The sequence below is a fragment of the Archocentrus centrarchus genome, chromosome 20 (assembly GCF_007364275.1).
Source record: "Archocentrus centrarchus isolate MPI-CPG fArcCen1 chromosome 20, fArcCen1, whole genome shotgun sequence".
Taxonomy (NCBI): domain Eukaryota; kingdom Metazoa; phylum Chordata; class Actinopteri; order Cichliformes; family Cichlidae; genus Archocentrus; species Archocentrus centrarchus.
Window position 1 is genome coordinate 32,278,915 of NC_044365.1, and position 25,849 is coordinate 32,304,763.

The 25,849-nt window shown below is 42.9% G+C and overlaps 1 protein-coding gene and 2 pseudogenes across 4 annotated transcripts; all 3 read right to left on the minus strand.

The window, feature by feature from the left end:
* Positions 1-1,392: 1,392 nt before the first annotated feature.
* LOC115799199 (uncharacterized) lies at positions 1,393-3,425 on the minus strand (annotated as a pseudogene).
* A 3,052-nt stretch (positions 3,426-6,477) lies between these two features.
* LOC115799200 (NACHT, LRR and PYD domains-containing protein 1b allele 3-like) lies at positions 6,478-8,602 on the minus strand (annotated as a pseudogene).
* Positions 8,603-11,316: 2,714 nt separating this feature from the next.
* LOC115799068 (uncharacterized) lies at positions 11,317-25,338 on the minus strand. Of its 4 annotated transcripts, XM_030756013.1 has the most exons (4): positions 25,137-25,338; positions 24,838-24,899; positions 22,515-22,843; positions 11,317-14,370 (listed from the first exon to the last, which is right to left on the minus strand). In XM_030756013.1, the coding sequence occupies exon 4, from the start codon at positions 14,328-14,330 to the stop codon at positions 11,736-11,738; it is 2,595 nt and encodes an 864-aa protein (XP_030611873.1). In that variant the 5' UTR covers positions 14,331-14,370; positions 22,515-22,843; positions 24,838-24,899; positions 25,137-25,338; the 3' UTR covers positions 11,317-11,735. The 4 variants fall into 4 exon arrangements, 3 of the variants coding, with proteins under 3 accessions (XP_030611873.1, XP_030611874.1, XP_030611875.1); XM_030756014.1 differs by lacking the exon at positions 24,838-24,899 and having other exon boundaries at positions 25,137-25,152; XR_004021524.1 differs by lacking the exons at positions 11,317-14,370; positions 25,137-25,338 and adding an exon at positions 18,111-20,542.
* Between the last annotated feature and the right edge of the window lie 511 nt (positions 25,339-25,849).

The window sequence follows — 25,849 nt, forward strand, 5'->3', positions numbered from 1 at the left end:
GGATCAGGTGACCCTGAACCCTCCCTTAGTTATGCTGCTATAGGCCTAGTCTGCTGGGGGGTTCCCATAATGCACTGTTTCTTTTCTTTCACCTGTTCTTACTGTTTATACCCCACTGCATTTAATCATTAGTTCTCTGGCTCTCTTCCACAGTTTGGTGTTTTATAAATAAAAATGAATTGATCTTTGTGACTCATACTTGCTCCTGTTTTCTGTTCTTCACTGATGTTTCAGGAACGTCTGCCTATAAACCCATTCATTGTTTTTCTGATGTGATTTGGTAAAGGTGAGAGAGAGAGAGAGAAAATTGTGTTACAGCACCCAGAAAAAATACAATCCACAGTAACTAAGCATCAAAGTGAGAGTGCCAATGATGAGTGCTAAACTACACATATAGAAACAAAAATATAAAGCTGGTGAGATGATGCCATGCAATAAGGAAATAAATATGAATACAAATGGAGGCTAAATCTCCTTTTGTTTAATAAATGAACATTGAAATAGAAGCATCAGAGAAAGCTGTAAAATCTGAGGATCACACTGAGAGCTGGATGCTTCTCCATCCTGAAGGTGACTGAATACCCAATTCTGGTAAAACAGCAACAAAAACATTGGAATACAGCAGGGTTCTAGCCAGAACAAATTTCAGCCCGGTAAGCTAACAAGCATTAGCTTGTTAATGCTAACAATAAATGCCATTCCAGCTTGCTAATTCAGTGACAGTGAACAGTTGGATAATATGTATGTGATATTCTGTGATAATGGTTGGTCCTACGGGTCAGTGAAGGCACCTGAATCTGATTGGACCATGTGACTAGATTTGTTATGACACTCTGAAAATAAGATGCATGTTTACCTGTAGCTATTGTTAATAAATAGCAACAATAAGTAATATGTCAGTATGTTATCCTTGCGAGTCTATGAAGACAAGAAACAAGACGAGCTCCTGAGATTTTATGTTTAATAGGAAGCCCAATATTTTCCTTTGAGCTCCTGTTTCCTCTCCGTCCCCCTCAGTTTCACGCTGGTCACTATTTTGCCCACAAAATCAAGTGTGAACAGGACCGTTGTGAGACTGTGTGTGCACATTGTAAACAAAAATGTTCGTGCCTGCAAATTGCAGTGAAATAATATTATAGTGCAGCGATATAGGAGGAGAAAAAATAAATCATTCTGGTATGGGCGACGGGGTGGCATGCGCGGGGTGCGTCCTCGCCTGCTAATTGCAGTGATGGAGCAGCTCTGATAGAGAACCAGTGAAATTCTCAGCCCGGCGCAAGATGACCTCAGCACGGGCGATCAGCCGCTGGCTAGATCCCTGGTATCTACTGATGTTTATTGATAATCTAACATCTGACTGTCTGCTCAGATTCAGCAACACTGACTGATGCTTCAGATCAGCCCAAGACGTTTGCAGAAGAAGGGGTCGAGCTCACTGAGACGCTCGATCATCTCTGAACTGGCAGCTTCACCTTTCCTCCTCACTGTGTCAATAACAAGACGAGCTCTGTCCCTCCTGTTTTGGGTCTCATCAGCTTCCTCCTTCTCAGCATCAGTTATCACTGTTTTCTCCAGCAGTTTGTCCATCAGGCTGCAGAGAACAGGTCCTGAAATCCCATCAATGAAGCAGATCCGTACATTTAACAGCCTCTCGTTTGGAGGGAGAGTCACAGTTCTCAGTCTGTTGGCAAACAGGCAAACCTCACTTTCCCAAACACAGCTGGAGCTGCTCTTGAGTCTCAGACTCAGGTGAATCTCTCCAATCAGTCTTTTTAAAACCACCTGGAATGATGTAACAGAGGTGTTGAGGTACTCATTATCAAACTCTGTTTCATTTGGCTGAATTTTGATCAGGTCGTCTTCAGGAGACGAGGACAGAGTGTAAACCTGGTTGGGATGCAGGTTGCATTTAGAGGGTACATCTAAGTACCTCTCCTCTCCGATTAATTTCCTCCTGGTGCGCTGTACATCACGGATAACAGCGTTCCTCGGCAGCAACAACACATTGAGGAAGGATGTGAGATCAGGATATTCTGGGGGTTTGTAGAAGAGCAGAACCAGAGCTTGGACCGGGTCAGGGGGAGAGTCTTCATCCTTGACGTTACCATAAGCAGAAAACCCTGAGATGTTTACAACAACATGAGTCTCTGTTACCTGGTGAGGGCTGATGAACTCGATGCCCTCATCACTGACATGAGCGACCTGCAAGGACCGACCTCCACCTGTGGAGATGATCTCACAGTGTGGGAGATGGAGCTGACACACAGACTGCTGCAGACACTTGATGTCAAACAGGGGTCCTGCAGGCTTCTTGTGGTGCTGGGCCAGCAGCCTCCTGTTCCAAGGGACGGTCCTGTAGGCCACGCCCCCTTCTCCCTTCATGTTAAACACCAGGCTGCTCACACTGCACTGGTACAGGCCCGGGCAGGAGCACTGGAAGCTGTAGGTTTCATCATCACAGTCATCAGCGCTGATGGCAGGTGTAAACTCCTTCAGCTTCATGTCAGGTAAACTTGCTGCTCGTCTGAAGTTGTTCTTTGGGATTTTGCTCAGTGACGGCGCGCTGTGAGAACGAGTCAAGCAGCAGAGGAGGAGACCTGGAGATGGGAGCTGGGTGGCAGGGTGTTGGTAGCTGACACATACTCAGCTCTGACAGGTGAGGCTGCTGCTACTGAGACATTCTGGTCTGCAGTGCTTTCTGCCTGCAACAAGAACACTCTGCTCTCTGCTTCTTCTACTCTTTCTTCATTGCTACATTCAGGAGGACCACTAACAGTTGGGATGCTGGACTGAGAGCAGGAAGGAAGTGCTGTAACAGAGGGTCTGCTATGGGATAGATTTGGCTCTGGGTCTGACTCCTCATTACTTCCTGGTGCCTTTATTTTTTCTTTTGTATTTGTTTTAAGTTAGATGCTGAAAAGGGTCATTAACATTTAAATGAGAAGACTCAGAAAGGAAACATGATGGAGATCCCAAACATGATTGAATGGAGGTCTGGGAAGTGACTCCTCGCCCAGCGGCTGACTGGTGACCTGTCCAGGATGTACCCTACCTCTCAGGCTGGGATCCACTTCAAGCCCCCCCATGACCCTGAAGTTGAAGACCACAAGAAAGGAAAGGGTTTTAAAACTGTGGGTGATGAGGGGTCATGTTTTCTTCTCCTTCCTTCAAGTTTACAGGCTGATAACTTTGCAGGCTCATCAAACACAACAACATGTCTGTGCTGTTGGTGGGAGTCAGTCATGGGAGGCAGTGGTAACAGTGTCATTTTGGGTAGAAGATACCAATATTTTCCTCTGGAGAAAAGTTCTGAGACCTTTGTTCATCTTGAATATCTTCAGTCCCCAGAGAACTCTGCACTGGTCTCCGGTCCTCTTCAGCGTCTGCTGTCTCTGCTGCTTCAGTTTGCTTTGTTTCTTTACCATGAAAACGGTCGTATGCTGAGGGAAGGTTTTGGTATATATACCTCGAGCCCGATGAGATCAGTGACCGATTCAGAACATCTGACAAAGACAATAACTCTGGTCTCGACTGTACTCGATGTGAAAGTGTGCTGTCACTGGTGGATGAAGCTGAGCTCTGTGAGTGACTGAGACTGTATTTTCTTTCCCTTATTACAGGTTTGTAGGCTGATAATTCAGCATCCTGTTGTGGGTTGGAGAAAGTCACAGTGGAAGGGGGCAGTGGTGAAGCAGCTGGGACACGGTTCCCCAAACTGTGAAGAGGAGAACAGCGAGCAAAGGAAGCCGAGGTGGAGACTGGAGTTTGTGGATGTAGACAAGTCCCGGTGCAACATGTGTTCCTGCTGCTGTTAAGACTAATACGTGGAAAGCCTGCAAAGGTAGTGTAGGTGGAGCTGAAGGCAAAAACCTTGCTGAAACATGTTGGTCTGTAAGGGCCGCACTGATAACAGGAAGATGGTGTGTAAAGGTGGCAGAGGTGGAGGCTGGAGTTTGGTCCCTATGTGGTGTGTTATCCGGTTGTGGCTCATCAACGCTTTGACCAAGATGGATTCGACTGCCTGACTCTCTCTTGCGAGATCGCATATATTGAATAACTTTAGCTCTGAAACTCTCCTGAATCCAATATAGGACGTGTCGGATGTCTCGTTTGTTCCTTCGTCTGTTTCTTGTTGTCTTTTCTGATCAGCTGATTCCTCTCCACCTTTCTCTTGTGGCTCTGCTGTTTTCTGGGGGCTGGTCTTTCTCTCCCCTCCAGGCTCCATCTTCTCCTTCCTGTTAATCCTGTTTAAAGTTGTTTCTTCAGCTTCTTCTCCTGGGTCTCCATGGTCTCCATCACTCAGTTGAAACTGGAATCAATGATAGGATGTAATCAATAAATAGATTATGGCTCCATTTCTGATTTGAAATGAAAGTTTTAATGAAAAAAAAAAACTCTCACATTTGACCTCGAAGGCTTTTTGTGCTTTTATTTATTCATGTATGTTAACCTGATAAAATAATGTTGTCACACAGTTTTCATTGTTTGTCTTTAAAAAGTAAAAAGACCTGCCTGGTGATTTTCACAATAAAAGTTTCAAGTAACACCACTTTTTATCCTAATACTGTATATACTGTAAATCAATCATTCCTTCCACTTGTTCTTTTCAGATAATGATGTAAGCATAGCTACAAGTATTCAGCATAAATGAGACATATTTACTTTGTTCAGCACTTGATATCATTGAAAAGTGTTTATAATAAATTGGCCACATAGGCTCTTCTCTTATTGTGTTACCTGCTGCTGAAGCTCTGCATGTCTGCGTTTTTCACATCATAAACTTGAACATAATTTAGAAGATGTGTAAGTTTGTGTTTCCTTATTAGAAAAGCAGCTCCTGATTTCATAAAGGATGGGATTCCTCAGAAAGTCAGTCAGGATCATTATTTGAATTGAAACAGAATTTAAGCCAAACTGAACTAACATGAATATCTTTATAGTATTTCTTCATGCAGAAATACTAAAGATGGAGGAACTTTCAACCTGATGAATACTACACTTACATGAAGATGAATCTGCTCTGTAGCCTTTTCACACTAAAGGAGAAATAAATAAATATGTGTAGAAGCTGTGGCTGAGCTCTGTGTGTCATATATAATCAGTGTTTGGATACTTTGGTTATTCAGCAAAGTGAGTCTGATTATTCTCAGCATCAGTCTGTGTGTTTTCTGTACATCCAGTCTGCCAATAATAAGGATTTCTATGGAAACATTTTGGATCTCATTAGAGCCACAAATTCAGTTTATCTGTGTGGTCTATATGTCCACTAGAGGGCAGTCATATATAAGGAAATACTGTAACTTGTAAAAGAGGAAATACAGCTTTATTGGCCATAAACTGCAGCAAACACTATCGTATAGATGTGTTAATACAAAACTCAATTAATTTAAAAGTTAGATTTAATGTAAAAGCAGAAATAGATCTTAGTGTGACTCCATAATAAACTGAAACCATCATAAAACACTCATCCAGGCTGTCCTCTTCTTTACTTACTGACTGCTGAAAGTCTGTGTGGCACATTCAGTCAGACGCTTCCTCTCTTGTGTGTGATCTCCGAGCTGCACCCGTCACCTTCACATCCTGCTGTAAAGGGAATAATTGGCTGCCATTAATTTACTACAACTTTGCTAATGACCCAAATACTATTTACTACTTGGAACATCCTTTATTAAGGCTTCTTGATTTATTGCCAACTCCAGTATGAAGTGAACTCAGCCACCACATCACTGCACTGCATCCTGTTTACAGTTTCACCTTCACCTCAATAACTTCCTCAGACATCATTCAAAGCCAGCTGAAAAAGCATTTTCAATGTGCTGTCTTCAATATTTTGTCTGCTTTAACACAGAAGTTTCCAAACAAGCTACAAGTACATGCAGATGAAGTGCTGACAGGCTAACTGTGTGAGTCCTGGTCCTGTCCTACAGCATCTCTGTGATCACATGACCCTGAGTAACATCCACTCTTAATCCAGAGTTTTAACATGATGTGGCCCCCAATCTGTAGCTATAACAGCTTCAGCTCTTTTGGGAAGTCTTTCCACAGGTTTAGGAGTGTTTATGGGAATTTCTGACCATTCTTCCAGAAGCACATCTGTGAGGTCAGACACTGATGTTGGAGAGAAGGCAGGTTCAAACTCCTTTAATGGTATTTTTCTGGTGCCCAGAATAATTCAGTTACTTACAGGTTTAACAGCGTATGCCATAAAAAGAGAACGATACAGAACCATCATATTACAGCATTTCAGTAAAAACTAAAATACAGATAATAACATCAGAAATGTGCAGTACAGTCATTAAAAAAAAAATCAACTTATAAAGTTATAAAAGTGTATTAAAAAGTAGAGCAATCTAAAATCACAATATCTGATAAACACTTTAAAGGAAAATGTTTAAATTTAGCATTTAAATGTATCTCCATGGTTACTGAGTATCAGATTCATCCAGACCTAAAGCATCCTTCAGATTACAGGAACATCTTCAGAGAGATGAACAGCTGAGTACAAATCTGAGGATGCTGTCTGCAGTGAGTGAGGACAGCGGCTGTTAGGAAGCCTTCTCTCCATTTTGCTTCAGCCCGAGGTGTTCACAGAGGAAGGGGTCCTCCTCACAGAGGAACTCCATCATCTCTGAACTGGCAGCTTCACCTTTATTGCTCACAGTGTCAAAAACAAAGCGAGCTCTGTCACTCCTGCTTTGCTTTGTGTCTGCTGCCTCCCTCTCAGCATCAGTTATCACCCTTTTCTCCAGCAGTTGGTCCAGCAGGCTGCTGAGAACAGGTCCTGATATTCTTCTGATGAAGCAGCTCCGCAGATCTGACGGTCTCTTTTTAGGACCAGTTTCCAAAGTTTTCACTCCGGAGGGTTAAAAGACAAACCTCTCTTTCCCAAACACAGCTGGAGCTGCTGCTGTCTCTCAGAGTGAGGTTAACATCTGTAAGGATTCTTTTTAAGACCACCTGGAAGGATGGGAAGTAGCTTTCATGGTACTCGTCATCAAACTCTGCTTCTTTTGGCTGAACTTTGATCAGGTCGTCTTCAGGAGACGTGGACAGAGCGTAAACCTGCTTTGGATGCAGTTTACAGTGAGGGGACGTCTCTAAGTACCTCTCATTTTTGTCTAACTTCCTCCGGTCACGCTGAATTTTGTGAAACACAATGTTCCTGGGTAACAACAGTACACTGAGGACAGATCTGAGATCAGGATCTTCAGGGGTTTGTAGAAGAGCAGAACCAGAGCTTGGACCGGGTCAGGGGGAGAGTCTTCATCCTTGACGTTACCATAAGCAGAAAACCCTGAGATGTTTACAACAACATGAGTCTCTGTTACCTGGTGAGGGCTGATGAACTCGATGCCCTCATCACTGACATGAGCGCCCTGCAAGGACCGACCTCCACCTGTGGAGATGATCTCACAGTGTGGGAGATGGAGCTGACACACAGACTGCTGCAGACACTTGATGTCAAACAGGGGTCCTGCAGGCTTCTTGTGGTGCTGGGCCAGCAGCCTCCTGTTCCAAGGGACGGTCCTGTAGGCCACGCCCCCTTCTCCCTTCATGTTAAACACCAGGCTGCTCACACTGCACTGGTACAGGCCCGGGCAGGAGCACTGGAAGCTGTAGGTTTCATCATCACAGTCATCAGCGCTGATGGCAGGTGTAAACTCCTTCAGCTTCATGTCAGGTAAACTTGCTGCTCGTCTGAAGTTGTTCTTTGGGATTTTGCTCAGTGACGGCGCGCTGTGAGAACGAGTCAAGCAGCAGGAGGAGGAGACCTGGAGATGGGAGCTGGGTGGCAGGGTGTTGGTAGCTGACACATACTCAGCTCTGACAGGTGAGGCTGCTGCTACTGAGACATTCTGGTCTGCAGTGCTTTCTGCCTGCAACAAGAACACTCTGCTCTCTGCTTCTTCTACTCTTTCTTCATTGCTACATTCAGGAGGACCACTAACAGTTGGGATGCTGGACTGAGAGCAGGAAGGAAGTGCTGTAACAGAGGGTCTGCTATGGGATAGATTTGGCTCTGGGTCTGACTCCTCATTACTTCCTGGTGCCTTTATTTTTTCTTTTGTAATTTGTTTTAAGTTTAGATGCTGAAAAGGGTCATTAACATTTAAATGAGAAGACTCAGAAAGGAAACATGATGGAGATCCCAACACATGATTGAATGGAGGTCTGGGAAGTGACTCCTCGCCCAGCGGCTGACTGGTGACCTGTCCAGGATGTACCCTACCTCTCAGGCTGGGATCCACTTCAAGCCCCCCATGACCCTGAAGTTGAAGACCACAAGAAAGGAAAGGGTTTAAAACTGTGGGTGATGAGGGGTCATGTTTTCTTCTCCTTCCTTCAAGTTTACAGGCTGATAACTTTGCAGGCTCATCAAACACAACAACATGTCTGTGCTGTTGGTGGGAGTCAGTCATGGGAGGCAGTGGTAACAGTGTCATTTTTGGGTAGAAGATACCAATATTTTCCTCTGGAGAAAAGTTCTGAGACCTTTGTTCATCTTGAATATCTTCAGTCCCCAGAGAACTCTGCACTGGTCTCCGGTCCTCTTCAGCGTCTGCTGTCTCTGCTGCTTCAGTTTGCTTTGTTTCTTTACCATGAAAACGGTCGTATGCTGAGGGAAGGTTTTGGTATATATACCTCGAGCCCGATGAGATCAGTGACCGATTCAGAACATCTGACAAAGACAATAACTCTGGTCTCGACTGTACTCGATGTGAAAGTGTGCTGTCACTGGTGGATGAAGCTGAGCTCTGTGAGTGACTGAGACTGTATTTTCTTTCCCTTATTACAGGTTTGTAGGCTGATAATTCAGCATCCTGTTGTGGGTTGGAGAAAGTCACAGTGGAAGGGGGCAGTGGTGAAGCAGCTGGGACACGGTTCCCCAAACTGTGAAGAGGAGAACAGCGAGCAAAGGAAGCCGAGGTGGAGACTGGAGTTTGTGATGTAGACAAAGTCCCCGGTGCAACATGTGTTCCTGCGCTGTTAAGACTAATACGTGGAAAGCCTGCAAAGGTAGTGTAGGTGGAGGCTGAAGGCAAAAACCTTGCTGAAACATGTTGGTCTGTAAGGGCCGCACTGATAACAGGAAGATGGTGTGTAAAGGTGGCAGAGGTGGAGGCTGGAGTTTGGTCCCTATGTGGTGTGTTATCCGGTTGTGGCTCATCAACGCTTTGACCAAGATGGATTCGACTGCCTGACTCTCTCTTGCGAGATCGCATATATTGAATAACTTTAGCTCTGAAACTCTCCTGAAATCCAATATAGGACGTGTCGGATGTCTCGTTTGTTCCTTCGTCTGTTTCTTGTTGTCTTTTCTGATCAGCTGATTCCTCTCCACCTTTCTCTTGTGGCTCTGCTGTTTTCTGGGGGCTGGTCTTTCTCTCCCCTCCAGGCTCCATCTTCTCCTTCCTGTTAAATCCTGTTTAAAGTTGTTTCTTCAGCTTCTTCTCCTGGTCTCCATGGTCTCCATCACTCAGTTGAAACTGGAAATCAATGATAGGATGTAATCAATAAATAGATTATGGCTCCATTTCTGATTTGAAATGAAAGTTTTAATGAAAAAAAAAAACTCTCACATTTGACCTCGAAGGCTTTTTTGTGCTTTTATTTATTCATGTATGTTAACCTGATAAAATAATGTTGTCACACAGTTTTCATTGTTTGTCTTTAAAAAGTAAAAGACCTGCCTGGTGATTTTCACAATAAAAGTTTCAAGTAACACCACTTTTTATCCTAATACTGTATATACTGTAAATCAATCATTCCTTCCACTTGTTCTTTTCAGATAATGATGTAAGCATAGCTACAAGTATTCAGCATAAATGAGACATATTTACTTTGTTCAGCACTTTGATATCATTGAAAAGTGTTTATAATAAATTGGCCACATAGGCTCTTCTCTTATTTGTGTTACCTGCTGCTGAAGCTCTGCATGTCTGCGTTTTTCACATCATAAACTTGAACATAATTTAGAAGATGTGTAAGTTTGTGTTTCCTTATTAGAAAGCAGCTCCTGATTTCATAAAGGATGGGATTCCTCAGAAAGTCAGTCAGGATCATTATTTGAATTGAAACAGAATTTAAGCCAAACTGAACTAACATGAATATCTTTATAGTATTTCTTCATGCAGAAATACTAAAGATGGAGGAACTTTCAAACCTGATGAATACTACACTTACATGAAGATGAATCTGCTCTGTAGCCTTTTCACACTAAAGGAGAAATAAATAAATATGTGTATGAAGCTGTGGCTGAGCTCTGTGTGTGTCATATATAATCAGTGTTTGGATACTTTGGTTATTCAGCAAAGTGAAGTCTGATTATTCTCAGCATCAGTCTGTGTGTTTCTGTACATCCAGTCTGCCAATAATAAGGATTTCTATGGAAAACATTTTGGATCTCATTAGAGCCACAAATTCAGTTTATCTGTGTGGTCTATATGTCCACTAGAGGGCAGTCATATATAAGGAAATACTGTAACTTGTAAAAGAGGAAATACAGCTTTATTGGCCATAAACTGCAGCAAACACTATCGTATAGATGTGTTAATACAAAACTCAATTAATTTAAAAAGTTAGATTTAATGTAAAAGCAGAAATAGATCTTAGTGTGACTCCATAATAAACTGAAACCATCATAAAACACTCATCCAGGCTGTCCTCTTCTTTTACTTACTGACTGCTGAAAGTCTGTGTGGCACATTCAGTCAGACGCTTCCTCTTTGTGTGTGATCTCCGAGCTGCACCCGTCACCTTCACATCCTGCTGTAAAGGGAATAATTGGCTGCCATTAATTTACTACAACTTTGCTAATGACCCAAATACTATTTACTACTTGGAACATCCTTTATTAAGGCTTCTTGATTTATTGCCAACTCCAGTATGAAGTGAACTCAGCCACCACATCACTGCACTGCATCCTGTTTACAGTTTCACCTTCACCTCAATAACTTCCTCAGACATCATTCAAAGCCAGCTGAAAAAGCATTTTCAATGTGCTGTCTTCAATATTTTGTCTGCTTTAACACAGAAGTTTCCAAACAAGCTACAAGTACATGCAGATGAAGTGCTGACAGGCTAACTGTGTGAGTCCTGGTCCTGTCCTACAGCATCTCTGTGATCACATGACCCTGAGTAACATCCACTCTTAATCCAGAGGTTTTAACATGATGTGGGCCCCCCAATCTGTAGCTATAACAGCTTCAGCTCTTTTGGGAAGTCTTTCCACAGGTTTAGGAGTGTTTATGGGAATTTCTGACCATTCTTCCAGAAGCACATCTGTGAGGTCAGACACTGATGTTGGAGAGAAGGCAGGTTCAAACTCCTTTAATGGTATTTTTCTGGTGCCCAGAATAATTCAGTTACTTACAGGTTTAACAGCGTATGCCATAAAAAGAGAACGATACAGAACCATCATATTACAGCATTTCAGTAAAAACTAAAATACAGATAATAACATCAGAAATGTGCAGTACAGTCATTAAAAAAAAAAATCAACTTATAAAGTTATAAAAGTGTATTAAAAAGTAGAGCAATCTAAAATCACAATATCTGATAAACACTTTAAAGGAAAATGTTTAAATTTAGCATTTAAATGTATCTCCATGGTTACTGAGTATCAGATCATCCAGACCTAAAGCATCCTTCAGATTACAGGAACATCTTCAGAGAGATGAACAGCTGAGTACAAATCTGAGGATGCTGTCTGCAGTGAGTGAGGACAGCGGCTGTTAGGAAGCCTTCTCTCCATTTTGCTTCAGCCCGAGGTGTTCACAGAGGAAGGGGTCCTCCTCACAGAGGAACTCCATCATCTCTGAACTGGCAGCTTCACCTTTATTGCTCACAGTGTCAAAAACAAAGCGAGCTCTGTCACTCCTGCTTTGCTTTGTGTCTGCTGCCTCCCTCTCAGCATCAGTTATCACCCTTTTCTCCAGCAGTTGGTCCAGCAGGCTGCTGAGAACAGGTCCTGATATTCTTCTGATGAAGCAGCTCCGCAGATCTGACGGTCTCTTTTTAGGACCAGTTTCCAAAGTTTTCACTCCGGAGGGTAAAAGACAAACCTCTCTTTCCCAAACACAGCTGGAGCTGCTGCTGTCTCTCAGAGTGAGGTTAACATCTGTAAGGATTCTTTTTAAGACCACCTGGAAGGATGGGAAGTAGCTTTCATGGTACTCGTCATCAAACTCTGCTTCTTTTGGCTGAACTTTGATCAGGTCGTCTTCAGGAGACGTGGACAGAGCGTAAACCTGCTTTGGATGCAGTTTACAGTGAGGGGACGTCTCTAAGTACCTCTCATTTTTGTCTAACTTCCTCCGGTCACGCTGAATTTTGTGAAACACAATGTTCCTGGGTAACAACAGTACACTGAGGACAGATCTGAGATCAGGATCTTCAGGGGGTTTGTAGAAGAGCAGAACCAGAGCTTGGACCGGGTCAGGGGGAGAGTCTTCATCCTTGACGTTACCATAAGCAGAAAACCCTGAGATGTTTACAACAACATGAGTCTCTGTTACCTGGTGAGGGCTGATGAACTCGATGCCCTCATCACTGACATGAGCGACCTGCAAGGACCGACCTCCACCTGTGGAGATGATCTCACAGTGTGGGAGATGGAGCTGACACACAGACTGCTGCAGACACTTGATGTCAAACAGGGGTCCTGCAGGCTTCTTGTGGTGCTGGGCCAGCAGCCTCCTGTTCCAAGGGACGGTCCTGTAGGCCACGCCCCCTTCTCCCTTCATGTTAAACACCAGGCTGCTCACACTGCACTGGTACAGGCCCGGGCAGGAGCACTGGAAGCTGTAGGTTTCATCATCACAGTCATCAGCGCTGATGGCAGGTGTAAACTCCTTCAGCTTCATGTCAGGTAAACTTGCTGCTCGTCTGAAGTTGTTCTTTGGGATTTTGCTCAGTGACGGCGCGCTGTGAGAACGAGTCAAGCAGCAGGAGGAGGAGACCTGGAGATGGGAGCTGGGTGGCAGGGTGTTGGTAGCTGACACATACTCAGCTCTCACAGGTGAGGCTGCTGCTCCGTCTATATTGTCAGCAGCTGGACTGCATTCTGCTCCCCAAAGGAAACCTCCAGCAGCTTCTTCTTCTAGCTTTTCTTCATCGCTGCATTCAGGAGAATAAACAAGAGGTGGGACGCTGGACTGAGGGCAGGGATCAGGGATGGGAATGAGTGGATTACTGTGGGATCTCCTGCCATAGTATACTGTTTTAGGTTCAGAGGCTGGAAAATGTAAAACCTCTGTAACCTCTGGCATATAATAATCCAGCTGTTCTGATCTCTCATTAGTTTCTGCTGATGAGTCGCTGCTTTGTTCCTCTTTAGTCTGAGAGACTTCAGAGTTTAATGGAGGAGAAAAGCCTGGTTGATATGAAAACATACTCTGAGGTAAAGTTCTGAGGAATGACCCCTCTGGTTGTCCCACATGTACATGTTCATTTGACCATGTGGGTAAGAGGTCTAACAATGACGTACTTCTCTTTCTTAATAGTTCACACGCATTAACATCCTCAGGTTGTGGGGGTGATGAACCTCTGCCAGAACTGAAGGTAGGTCCACGTGAACTGAAGGAGGCTGAATTAGACTGATACCTGACTTGAACACGATACGGAGAAACAGGCAGTAGATCTGATATTTCAGTTGGTTTTAACATTATTGATCTTTGATCAGTTTGCTTTGATTGTTGATCTTGAAAAACATAAGAACCAAAACAAGTAGCACAATTAAATGATGGCTGATCTTGATGATCCAATTTGTTTACATCGACATCGGATAGTGGCTCATGTTCAGCAAGAGATTCAAATTGCCTCGTCCCGGATATGAGTTGTGAACCTGAAGCAGACGAGTGAAAGGCGGAAGAAGCAGAGTCCACTAAGTCATAGAGACTGTCACACAGTGATGAAGGTTTGATTCCCTGCTCCTTGGTTACACTGCTTGGTTTTTCTAAATTGAACTGTGGGGAAGTCTCCTGAAAGCTATGATGAACAAAGGGTGGAGCGACAGCAGAGGATGGTGGAGTATGTTCTGTTATACTTGATAAAGGTGTCATGGGTAGAGGTGGCATCACACCCAATTTCTCTGATCTCTGGTATTTCCTGTACTTCGGGATCCGCCGTAATCTTAATCTAATATTACGTCTTTCAGGTGTGTCATTTGTGTCTCCTTCTTCTTCTGCTACTACCATGTATTCTTCTTTTGGGTCTTCTTGACTTTTGGGATCAGATGGTTCTTGTCTGTCCTTAAGCAACTCTTCCTCGTCCTCCTGTGACTCTGCTTTTTCTTTGAAGGTGTTCTTTGTTTTGTGTCGATGCTTCATCTTCTCTGTAGGGTCCACTGCTGTCTATCAGTCACTGAACCTGGAAGAAGAGAATGTGATCAGAGATTATTCCAGATTTGATATGGTTCACTCACCCTAACACTGCTGATCAGGATAAACAGACACATGAAGCTGGTTATGAGGTCGAATTAAACAAAGGGTTTCCCCCACGCATGAACCTGGCTGACTGTTTCACTACTTCAATCGTAACAAGATGAGGCGGGAATGAAGCGGTTGCTGCTTCAGATGTCACATGTCACGTGATTCTTTTTCATCCCGAAGCTTTGAAGCAGTGGTTCTATGGACTCATGAGCCCAGGGTTCGAAGCACCTTCAGTTTCACACTCTCATCACTACCTTATGCCACCTGCACCAGAGACATTACCAAATGGTGATTAACTCTGATGAACAAATGAAACATTTTTTCCTCAGATAAAATAAACAGCATCAGTCATGAGACATACAATCATTTCTATATGTAACAAAGAACTGTTTCCTTCCTTCTTCAGAGTAATTTGTATTCTTATTTGGGTATTAAACGTCTGAGCACATTAAGAAACAGACTCACATGAGAACTCTTATATATTTATTGATTATTTATTGAGTATTTGAATGATTTGTGTGGTTCTGTCTTCCAGGTACTTGAGCAGCTACTCAGTCTAAAGAGCCAGTGTTAGCCACAAATGTAACTGATTAGCACGTAGCTAAGAAAAGTGTGGTGTGACGCCAAGATGACCATGAGCGGCAGGGCTTTAAATCATTGCAGGCAGACTTTGTTTTCTATACCACATTTTTCCATTTTATCTCTCAAAGCTCAATATAAACAATTAACTCAGTTGCCTTGTGAAGCAGGTGTGACCTTTTCATAAGGATGGGAAGCTCGACACAGAAGTTTCGACACTGTTTCGAGCTTCCGAAGCGCAGGTGTTTCGAAACACTGCTCCGAAACCTGGTTCAAAACACCTACGTCACGTGACCGTGGCTAAGCGGGGCTTCGGTGCGTTTCACTCCTGCTGTTTCCAGGCGGCTGAGGCGCCAGGATTCATTTGTTTTTCTTCTTCTTCTTTTTTTTTTTTTGAGCTAGGCCTTGTAATTGCCGAATTATTATTATGTTTTAACCTATGCTTCTATTTTATAAAAGCAGACACACGCACGTGTAACTCATTATTGTTTCTGTGGACTGTGAAGAACGATATAGGAGATCCTTTTTCAAACCGCAGAAACATTTCTTTCGGTGTAAAAATGGATCAACGAACTCGTGCTGGAACAGCTGGCTGTGAGCGCTGAAAATCCTCCATTTGTTTCTGTATGTGCTGAATGACCTCTATTTATTTTCAGACATTAGAGGAAGTTCCCCCAGTCTGACCTGCATCCACCCTCTGCTCAGTGTCCTCCTCAGTCATGTTGGTCACCACGATCGCTGCAGAAGCGACGAGCCAGATAATTAAACTGAGATCGCACTGCAATAATTTACTGGTGACTATTGTGTATGAGATTGGATCCCATAAAACACTTTTCAAGCAGACAACTGGAAGTATCACACGGCAACCATTTTTATTGTTTCTCTACCCCGCAGTTCTCCACACAAGCGCCCCCCAGTGGCGACTGGTTATTTTTCTTTCATCTACAACTTAATAATACAACCAACCTCCACCACACAGGAGCACCGTCACTACAACATTAACTCTAAACCCCCTTTACTCTATGGGTTCAATGCTTCTGTGTCTGGAACACCACAGTGACATCGGTATTTAAATTTCTCATTACCATATTGTATGAACTTGTATAAATTATTTATAGTTGAAATGTATCAGTAGAATTCAGCTGAGGGGTCTCAGTGACTTGACTGGACGGGCCTGGACCTCTGAAACCGCCCATAACGCTGATGCTGCGACCTGCGACCCGCACACTGCACAGCAGGAGGTTCCTGCTGAAAATTTTTTTAAATTTGTGTCCAATTTAAATTTGCTTTTAAATTTTTTTAAAATCAAGAAAAACTATGTCCAGGCGATCTATTTATTAACAATTCTCATGACAAATGAGTTTTTTTCTTTTTGATCCCCACTGCGGCTTCTGGTATAAATATCTCACAGGACAGTGTTTGTATTGGTCAGCGTGAAGATGTGAAAAGGACTGTTGAGACTGGCCAGAATGAGCCCATGAAAACTTAATTTTAACTTTTATTTTAAAGAAGGAAAAGATTTTGTTTTTCTTTAGCATTTATTTTTGAATGAATATAAAATAAAGCCAAAAGCTGCACCAGCTTCTAGCTTTTTTTTTTTTAAGAGGGTGAAAACCTGATGACACAAACTCCCAGAAAGCTTAAAAGTCAACCAAAAACATCCAAACTTTTATTTATTTATTTTTTCCAGCACTAATAAGAAACAAAGCTGACTGAGGCTAAAGACAGCTGTGTGGTTACCACAATAAACACAGCATCTTTTCTCAGTATTTTATAAATTGGTTTATTGTGTGTTCCACTGAATTACTGAGCAGCTGAAACAGCCTCACGAATGTTAACAGAGAGAAAACAGTGTTTGACACTTTGGAAGCGCTCTGTTCACTGCAGCTCAATGTCTTTAACAGTCTCCTTGTTCCTCCAAAACATGTGCTGATCATAATTATTGATACTCAGGTATAATCAGGAGCTTTGTTTGGACTTGTGCAGGGCGCGTCTGTGTTGTTGTTTCATTGAACAGCAGATGTGGCGATAACAAAATTGTCCAGCAGGTGTCACTGTGCAGATGGTTTCAGATTGTTTCGAAGCTTCGATACAATTCCAGCACAAATGCTTCAAACGCTTCAGTGTTTCACAAAGCCTCGCTTTGCCCATCACTACTGACTGGGCAATTAGCAGCCCCTTTTATACCCCGCTGCTGATGAGCCACACCTTGCTACACAGTTTGCAGGAGTATCACACATTTTACCAACAACAATAAAAATATACAAACAAACAACAACATTTACAATTAAAACCATCACCATAACCCAATATCTACAATAAAACCAAGTACCCCTACAAAACACCTAAAAAATCCCAAGCAACTCCCCAACCCAATTTCCTCCTTGGTCTCTCCCGGAACCTTTAAATAGTGTTCAGACCCTCTGGGACACATATGCCTGAACACACCCTGGAAGGACCAAAGAAGAAACAGGTGAGTGATTGCTACACCACAAACCCACTTGCACTATATCTGCACCTATATTGGCAGCCACTGCATAAGTTAAATACCAACACTTGTCTTAACCACAGGTCAATTACATTTGTGGCTAACACTAGTTCTTTATTTTACAGCATCTGCCTGCCACACACCGAGTAACTGCTCACATGCCTGGAAGACAGAACTATACTAATTAAAATACTCAATAAAGAATCAATAAATATTTAAGAGTCCTCATTTTTGAGTGTATGTCAAAAAGTGCTGAGTGCTAATAAAGTGCAAATGTGTCCCAACATTTAATACCCAAACATACAAATGAATATAAACAAGTAATGAAAAACCTCTTCGTTACATGTGCTTAATGAACTTATGTAGTTATTGTGAATATGGAAGCTGATGTAGTGGGTTTGTAGTGTAGCGATCAGCAGTGATGGCAGTGCGACTGAAGCTTCAATCCCAGGATTACAGCCCCGAAGAACCTTTGAAGCTTTGGGGTGAAAACAATCATATGACATCCGAACCAGCAACTACTTCATTCCTGAAATGAATCACCTGACCTGTTCACAGTCCAGTCAGGTGATTCGCTGACACCTCAGTACGAGGGAAAAAGAAACCGATTCAATCCAAAAATTACAGAGACCTACAAACGTTTTTAATTCAAGGCTGCGCTTCAGCGTCCATCCTGATACAGTGGAGTCTGTCAGCATGATGAAAGCATGGGCAAGAGAGAAGCAGCAAAAATGTCTTTGATTCATAATTCAGTGGTTACTGAATTATGACACACACACACACACAGAGTGAGATGATGCCAAACGATATGGAAATAAATCTGAATACAAATGTCGGCCAATAGAAGCATGAAAGAAAGCTGTAAAATCTGAGGATCCCACAGGGAGCTGGATGCTTCTCCATCCTGAAGGTGACTTAACAACAAATTTTGGTAAAAGAACAAAATCACTGGAATACAGAGAACAGTAGAATATCGACACAGATGTAGAGAACACAAAATAAGAACCCCAAACCACAAAAAACATGAATTACATTGTTCAAGTAAAGTGATGTCATAATTTTAAATGTAAGAAATATATCATAAGTTATACTTGTGGATATTTCAGAGGCAACAGCAACACATAGTTTGATCCCCACGGGATCCTTTTTATGGAAAACAAAAACATCGACATCCAGCCCGATCAGTCTGTAACACAATGATGAAGAAAGTACAGAGAAGGCTCAGAACAACCCACTGCTGTTTATTGATGATCTAACATAAGACTGTCTGCTCAGATTCAGCAGCACTGACTGATGCTTCAGATCAGCCCAAGATGTTTGCAGAAGAAGCGGTCGAGCTCACTGAGACGCTCGATCATCTCTGAACTGGCAGCTTCACCTTTCCTTCTCACTGTGTCAATAAGATGAGCTTTTTCCCTTCCCTTCTTTCCATCAGCTTCCTCCCTCTCAGCATCAGTTATCACTGTTTTCTCCAGCAGTTTGTCCATCAGGCTGCTGAGAACAGGTCCTGAAATCCCATCAATGAAGGAACACTGTACATTTAACAGCCTATCCTTTGGAGGGAGAGTCACAGTTCTCATTCTGTTGGCAAAAAGGCAGGAGGAGGAGACCTGGAGATGGGAGCTGGGTGGCAGGGTGTTGGTAGCTGACACATACTCAGCTCTCACAGGTGAGGCTGCTGCTCTGTCTATATTGTCAGCAGCTGGACTGCATTCTGCTCCCCAAAGGAAACCTCCAGCAGCTTCTTCTTCTAGCTTTTCTTCATCGCTGCATTCAGGAGAATAAACAAGAGGGGGGCTGTTGGACTGAGGGCAGGGATCAGGGATGGGAATAAATGGATTACTTTGGCATCTCCAGCCATAGTATACTGTTTTAGGTTTAGAGGCTGATAAATATAAAGTCTTTGACCTCTTGAAAATGATCAGTCAGCTGTTCTGATCTCTCATTAGTTTCTGCTGATGAATCCCTGCTTTGATCCATTTCATACTGAGAAACTTCAAACAACGTTGGAGTAAGAGGACAAGAGTCAGAATGAAATGATGGTGGACTTGGATTAAAGATTCCTGGGAGTGATCCCTCTGGTTGTCCCACCACTACATGTTTATTTGACCATGTAGGCCAGAGCTCTAAGTCACTGTGCTTGGACAATGACGTACTTCTTTTTCTTAAAGGTTCACACAGATTAGCATCCTCGTGTTGTGGGGGTGCTGAAATCACAGCAGAACTGAAGGTAGAAGGTCCATCCCAGCAGGAGAGATAACTGCCTTCAGCACACTGTAGAGAAACAGGCAGTAGATCTGACATTTTAGTTGTTTTTGACGCCATTGATCTTTGATCAGTTTGCTTTGATTGTTGACCTTGAAAATCATCAACACTAAAACATCCACTGTAATTAAATGATGGCTGACCTCGATGACACAATATGTTTGGTGGAAAATAGGAGAATGGCTCATATTCAGCATTAGAATATCTGGTCACAGATCTGGGATGTGAACTCTCTGGTGACCATCGTTTATCTAAAACAGTCGTGTGCCTGGAGTCCACTGAGGACAAGAGACTGCTGTCCAGTGATAAAGGTTTGATTCCCTGCTCCTTGGTTAGACTGTCTGGTTTTGTTACGTTGAATTGTGGGGACATCTCATAAAAGCTATGATGAACAAAGGGTGGAGCGACAGCAGAAGATGGTGGAGTACGTTCTGTTAAACTTGATACAAGTTTCAGGGGTAGAGGTCGCATCAGACCCATTTGCTGTTGAGAAAATGGTACATGGTTTTTCTTGTATGTTGGGATCAGCTGAAATCCTGATCTAATATCACCTGTTTCAGGTGTGTCATTTGTGTCTTCCTCTTCTTCTTCTTCTGCTATGACTGCGTCTTCTTCTGCTGGGTCTTCTTGACTTTTGGGATCAGATGGTTCTCATCTGTCTTTAAGCAGCTCTTGCTCGTCCTCCTGTGACTCTGCTGTTTCTTTGACGGTGTTTTTTGTTTTATATCGATGCTTCATCTTCTCTGTAGGGTCCACTGCTATGGGTCAGTCACTGAAACTGGAAGCCAAGAAGAGAATGTGCTCAGAGATTATATTATTCTGCTCCCAGTGAAGTCGATTATCTCGTCAATAGTTTTACATCCTCACTGCGTACGACTTTGGATACTGTGTATCCTCTTAAAAGGAAAGCTTCAAATCAGAAGTGCCTGACTCCGTGGTATAATTCACAAACGCACAGCTTAAAGCAGATAACCTGTAAGCTGGAGAGGGAATGGCGTCTCACTAAATTAGAAGATGCTCATTTAGCCTGGAAAAAGAGTTTGTTGCTCTATAAAAAAAGCCCTCCGTAAAGCTAGGACATCTTACTACTCATCATTAATTGAAGAAAATAAGAACAACTGAATCTCAACCAGGGCAGCATGGTGGCGCAGTGGTTAGCACTGCTGCCTCACACTTAGAATAACATCGGGGGGGGGCACGATTCTACAAGGACCAGAGAAAAACTGAGGGCTTAAATACTGATTGAACTAACTCTGATCAACTGTTCTGGAACAGGAAACTCAGAGTTTGCTGAACATGCTTCTTGGAATATGGCCCAGGGCAAGTGGAAACCACAGCTGAAACAAATGAAACTAATAACAGGGGAAGCAAAAGTAAACACAAAGGGAACACAAGACTGTCAAAATAAAACAGGAAGTGACCCAACACAGTACAGACAGACTGGACACCACAGAGGACTGGCACACAGGGAACTAAACGGGTCAAGACACGAGAAGACCTGAACACAGAGAAATCAGAACAACAAAAAAATAACTTTAACCAAAAAGACACAAAACTACAACAAACTGAGAAGATAAACCATAAGAAAAAGTAACAAACACAACCAGAAAATACAACAAAAACAGAACTTCACAACAAGAAGTCAAAACACTGCTCCACCGACCCAGGACCGTGACAAATACTGGGTTACATCTTGATGAAGTGAATTGTGTAACTCCACAGAGAGCAGTAAACCTCAGAGCAGCTGCAGCACACGCCACAGCCTGTACACAAAGAAAATCTAATGGCGCTCACAATAAAAAGTTGTGATCCTTCTCCCCACACAGTCACTACAGCTAAACTTAGGGTTCCTCCACCTGCTGAATCCCACTGTAAGCCCTGATTACATTAATTTGTGTGTTTAGGTGTGGAGTCAGAGTCACCCTCCACAATGTAGGCAACAGAAAATAGAGCTTGTGTCCAACATAACAGGTTCATACAGTTTGTATTCTCGTGTAATAATACTGCTTTATTATTTTGTGTGACCCACGGAACGTGATGGACACCGAGCCGGAGGAGCGGGGGCACACACATGCCCACCTTACCATCATTCACACAAAAATAGCTGGTAAAGTCCTCCAGAGAGCTACTTTTACTTTCTTACTGAGTACATTTCAGAGCCTGTACTTTTGTACTTTTACTTGAATAAAGAAGTTGAACCATCTTTTATTACAGTATTTTTTAACACAAGTATCTGTACTTCTACTTCAGTACAGAATGTCGGTACTTTTGCCACCTCTGGTGTTTCCAGCAGCGTCACAGAGACTCAGTAGCAATCATCACCGAATCAAAACGCGCGCATTCCTGTGACGCACAGTTTGCGCTTCATTCTGAGGTTTTAGTCAACAAGCTGCACATATAAACATATTCTCCCCGCAGAGGATCTCCATCACTCTGACAACACGCTGAAAGTGAAAGTGAACAGAAGCTGCTGCCGATAGTTTCCCTTTTTATCCTCTCAGCTGCTGTTTGAGGTTTCAGATCTGACCTGAGATCAGCAGGTACAGTGGAGGTGTCCTGTTTAGGCTCATATTTTAATATTACAGAACAATAAAAGAGGAAAATAAATCAAGAATAAAGTTAAAGTGTCAGAATCTGTATTGATGCTCATCAGACCCTCCTGCTCTCCCCGCGGAGCCCTGACGGACCCTCCGGGGATGGGGACGCTGTTCTCGGGAGAAATGAGCGGTAAGCAGGCGGTGATGTCATACCTGTTGATCAGCATGAGGCGGTGATGGAGCCGGTAAGAAGCGCTCCACCTTCGTAGTACAGAAAACCGAGTGAAGCCCGAAGTGAGCTGATCCAGAATCTGCTCCGTGTTCCGCCCCTGCTCTGCTTTCCCTGATCCGCTGTCACAGATTTCCGGTTCCAGAGAGTGACGTCACTTCAAACAGGTCATCAGGTCAAACCTGAGCTCTTTAGGCTCTCTGATCGAAGCGTGATTGAAGCTCCTTTGGTAACCGGGCTGTTAGCTGCTGCTGAAGCTCCACATTCAGTCCTGCTTCTCCGCCCTTGGCTCCTCTCAGAGCTCCACCTTCAGCTGAACATTAAAAACAATACCTGCACATAAATGTCTCCTCCTCTGTCATGATTACAACTCAGGGAAAAACGTAGGAAAAAAACCTGGTTTACATGATCAAAGCTCAGAAGAACAGCCCCGCCCCCTCCTTGGGTTTCCACTTTCTTCATCAGAAACTTTAAAGATCATTTAGAAGATGTGTGAGACTCCATTTCCTTATTACAGTAACTCCAGACCTCATAAAGAACTGAAGAAAGTTAATGAGGATAATGTTTGATTTAAATCACGCAGTTTTTTATTTCTGTGTTTGCAGATTTGGACATTTTGAGCTTTTCTCTCTGAGGAGGATTAAATGTGCTGATGCAGCAGTTTGTGTTTGTGTGCTTCTTTCAGCTGACTCAGCAAAAAAACGCTGCTGAAAAAGGAAGCATCAGGAAGCATTGGTCATTTTAAGATGTTTGAACATATGGGAGAATGATGAAGGGCTGTCACGTGACTTACGGTTAAAGAACGCTTCGCAAATGTAACAACAGGGGGCGCTGTTAAGTCTAATCACGGTGATAATGGCGAAAAGACAAACTATGATTTATTTCAGTTTGACGAGGTTTCATTGAGTTTATTAAATTCAGTCATAAATCAAAGCTGTAGGAACCGACACAGCCTGATGGATGTTACTGATGATGGGACTGCTGTGCAGACAAATCCAGGAAGTCTGGATTCATCTTCTGTATATTCTATAGTATATTCAATTCATACCAGCAATAATACACTGTGTGTGTGTGTGTGTGTGTGTGTGTGTGTGTGTGTGTGTGTATATTAGGGGTGGGACTCGATTAAAAAAATTAATCTATGGATCCAGTTTGAAGTGTCGGCGTTCTGATGTGCTCCAGCAACAGGAAGTAGGCGCACTCACGGATATGTTCCTGTGGAAGGAAAGGTGTACGCGTATGCTCGCCGCTCCGCCCCGTTCACGTGAACGCACACGGGAAACTTTGCGAATTAATAACCAGCTTCGTGCCCGTTTTTCCCGATCACCCGGTAACGGAACAATGTTCTGGGTATGTTAAACTGGAAATCTGAGCCTCGGGATGCGCCGCTGGAAGACCGAGCTGAGGGAGGAAATGCAGGATGGAATTTAAAATGGGAACTTCAGCAGCGGGTAAAGGAAGAGAACGGCGCCTCTGTTCATCGATACACTTTGAAATGACATCACAGGTTTGAAGAAAGTGTCTAAATCGGTCCTTTTACACTGACTGCAGATACGCTGACCTCATGATTTCAAGCTCCACCACTGCAGTGGGAGACATGAGAAATGGGGGTAGTGTGTGATGGGGGGGGGGTCTGAGATTTCTGTGTCACTAAAGCGGCTCTCTTTTACCTGCTACATCACCATGGTAACTGATGCTGCTCACATCACCTGATCGGGAGGAGGTGATGTTCAGAGTTTCATGTTTGACTCTTTATTCACAGCAGGTTTTATAATATAGAATCTAGAGGAATGTGTTTTATATGCGTATGTAACCGGCGCCACACTGCCTCTGCACTCCAGGCTGCGGCAACCCCTCTGCGTTGTGTTGGCAATAAAGAATTAAAGGAGTCGTCTGTTTCTTTGCCGACTGAGGCAGGTTTATTCTCCCACATCTGTGTGAATATAAACGCAATTTTAGTACAGCGACCTCATGGAGCTTCTGCATGCACGCCCTCTCCTCTCATCAGCGCCTCTTGCCGACTGACGAGGTGTGCGCTATGATAGCACATCTTATAAAACACATAAAAACTTGGAAATACATAAACAAAAATACACAGTTTTGTGATCATATAGTAATAATTTAACAAAACAATTCTTAGGGACAACCTATACCTGACACAACAGTGGCAACTGTTTATATGAACTTTTTCCAGAACAATGAATAAACAGCAAACAAGAACATAAATAATTATACAGTAAGTTCAAAAGAGTAAAAAGATGAACAAAAACAAATATACATGTTATAAATAAAAGGGAGCTCACATACCTGTGTGAATATAAACGCAATTTTAGTACAGCGACCTCATGGAGCTTCTGCATGCACGCCCTCTAGAGAACAAACCGGCAAACACATGAGAAGCTGCCTGTATGCTCTTGCAGCCTAGCTTAATACTAGCTTGTTGCAATCGAGTGCTGTACTCACAAAAAAAAGGGGATTCACACTAAAAACAATCAACAATGTCTCAACACTTAATTTATGAGCACAACAAGCAAGGTTTGAGCCGTATTTTAACACTTCTAACACATTAAATCACTCCATAACCAGAAGGACGAACGTAACCTCACCTCCTCTCATCAGCGCCTCTTGCCGACTGAGGAGAGGGAGGCCCGAAACCACCGGAAGTGACATGGAAGGGAAGTCGAAGTGACATAACAAAATAAAAGCTCCCAAAACATAACATAGAAAACAAATACATACATATATATGAAAAATAACAACAAAACCAAATAACAGGGGATGGATTCTTGGTGGAATATAAAAAAATATCTTAACATTTTAAATACACCCGCTACACGTATGTATTGTTCAGCCGCACATTACAAACACAATGAAGCACAAACTGTGTCGCATCGTCACGGGAATATCTAAGTACTGCTGACTTTAAGAGCTTTCTGTGAGCTAACCTTTGCTTCCAGTTTACACTAATATTCAGTCAAAACTTTCAGAGTTCGGTTTTTCCCCAAAAGTTGCTGTGATGCAGAATAATCTCAGATCAGAGGTGGCAAAAGTACTGACATTCTGTACTTAAGTAGAAGTACAAGTACTTGTGTTAAAAACTACTCTGGTAACAGTTGAAGTACTGGTTCAACTTCTTTACTCAAGTAAAAGTAAAAAAGTACAGGCTCTGAAATGTATTCAAAGTAAGAAAGTAAATGTAGTTCTTTGGAGGACGTTTCTACCTGCTATTGTTCTGTAAAGCTAACTGAACCTCATTATATATTATTGTAATCAGATAAAATAATACAGGAGAACACAAATGTTATTAAAATCTAAATTT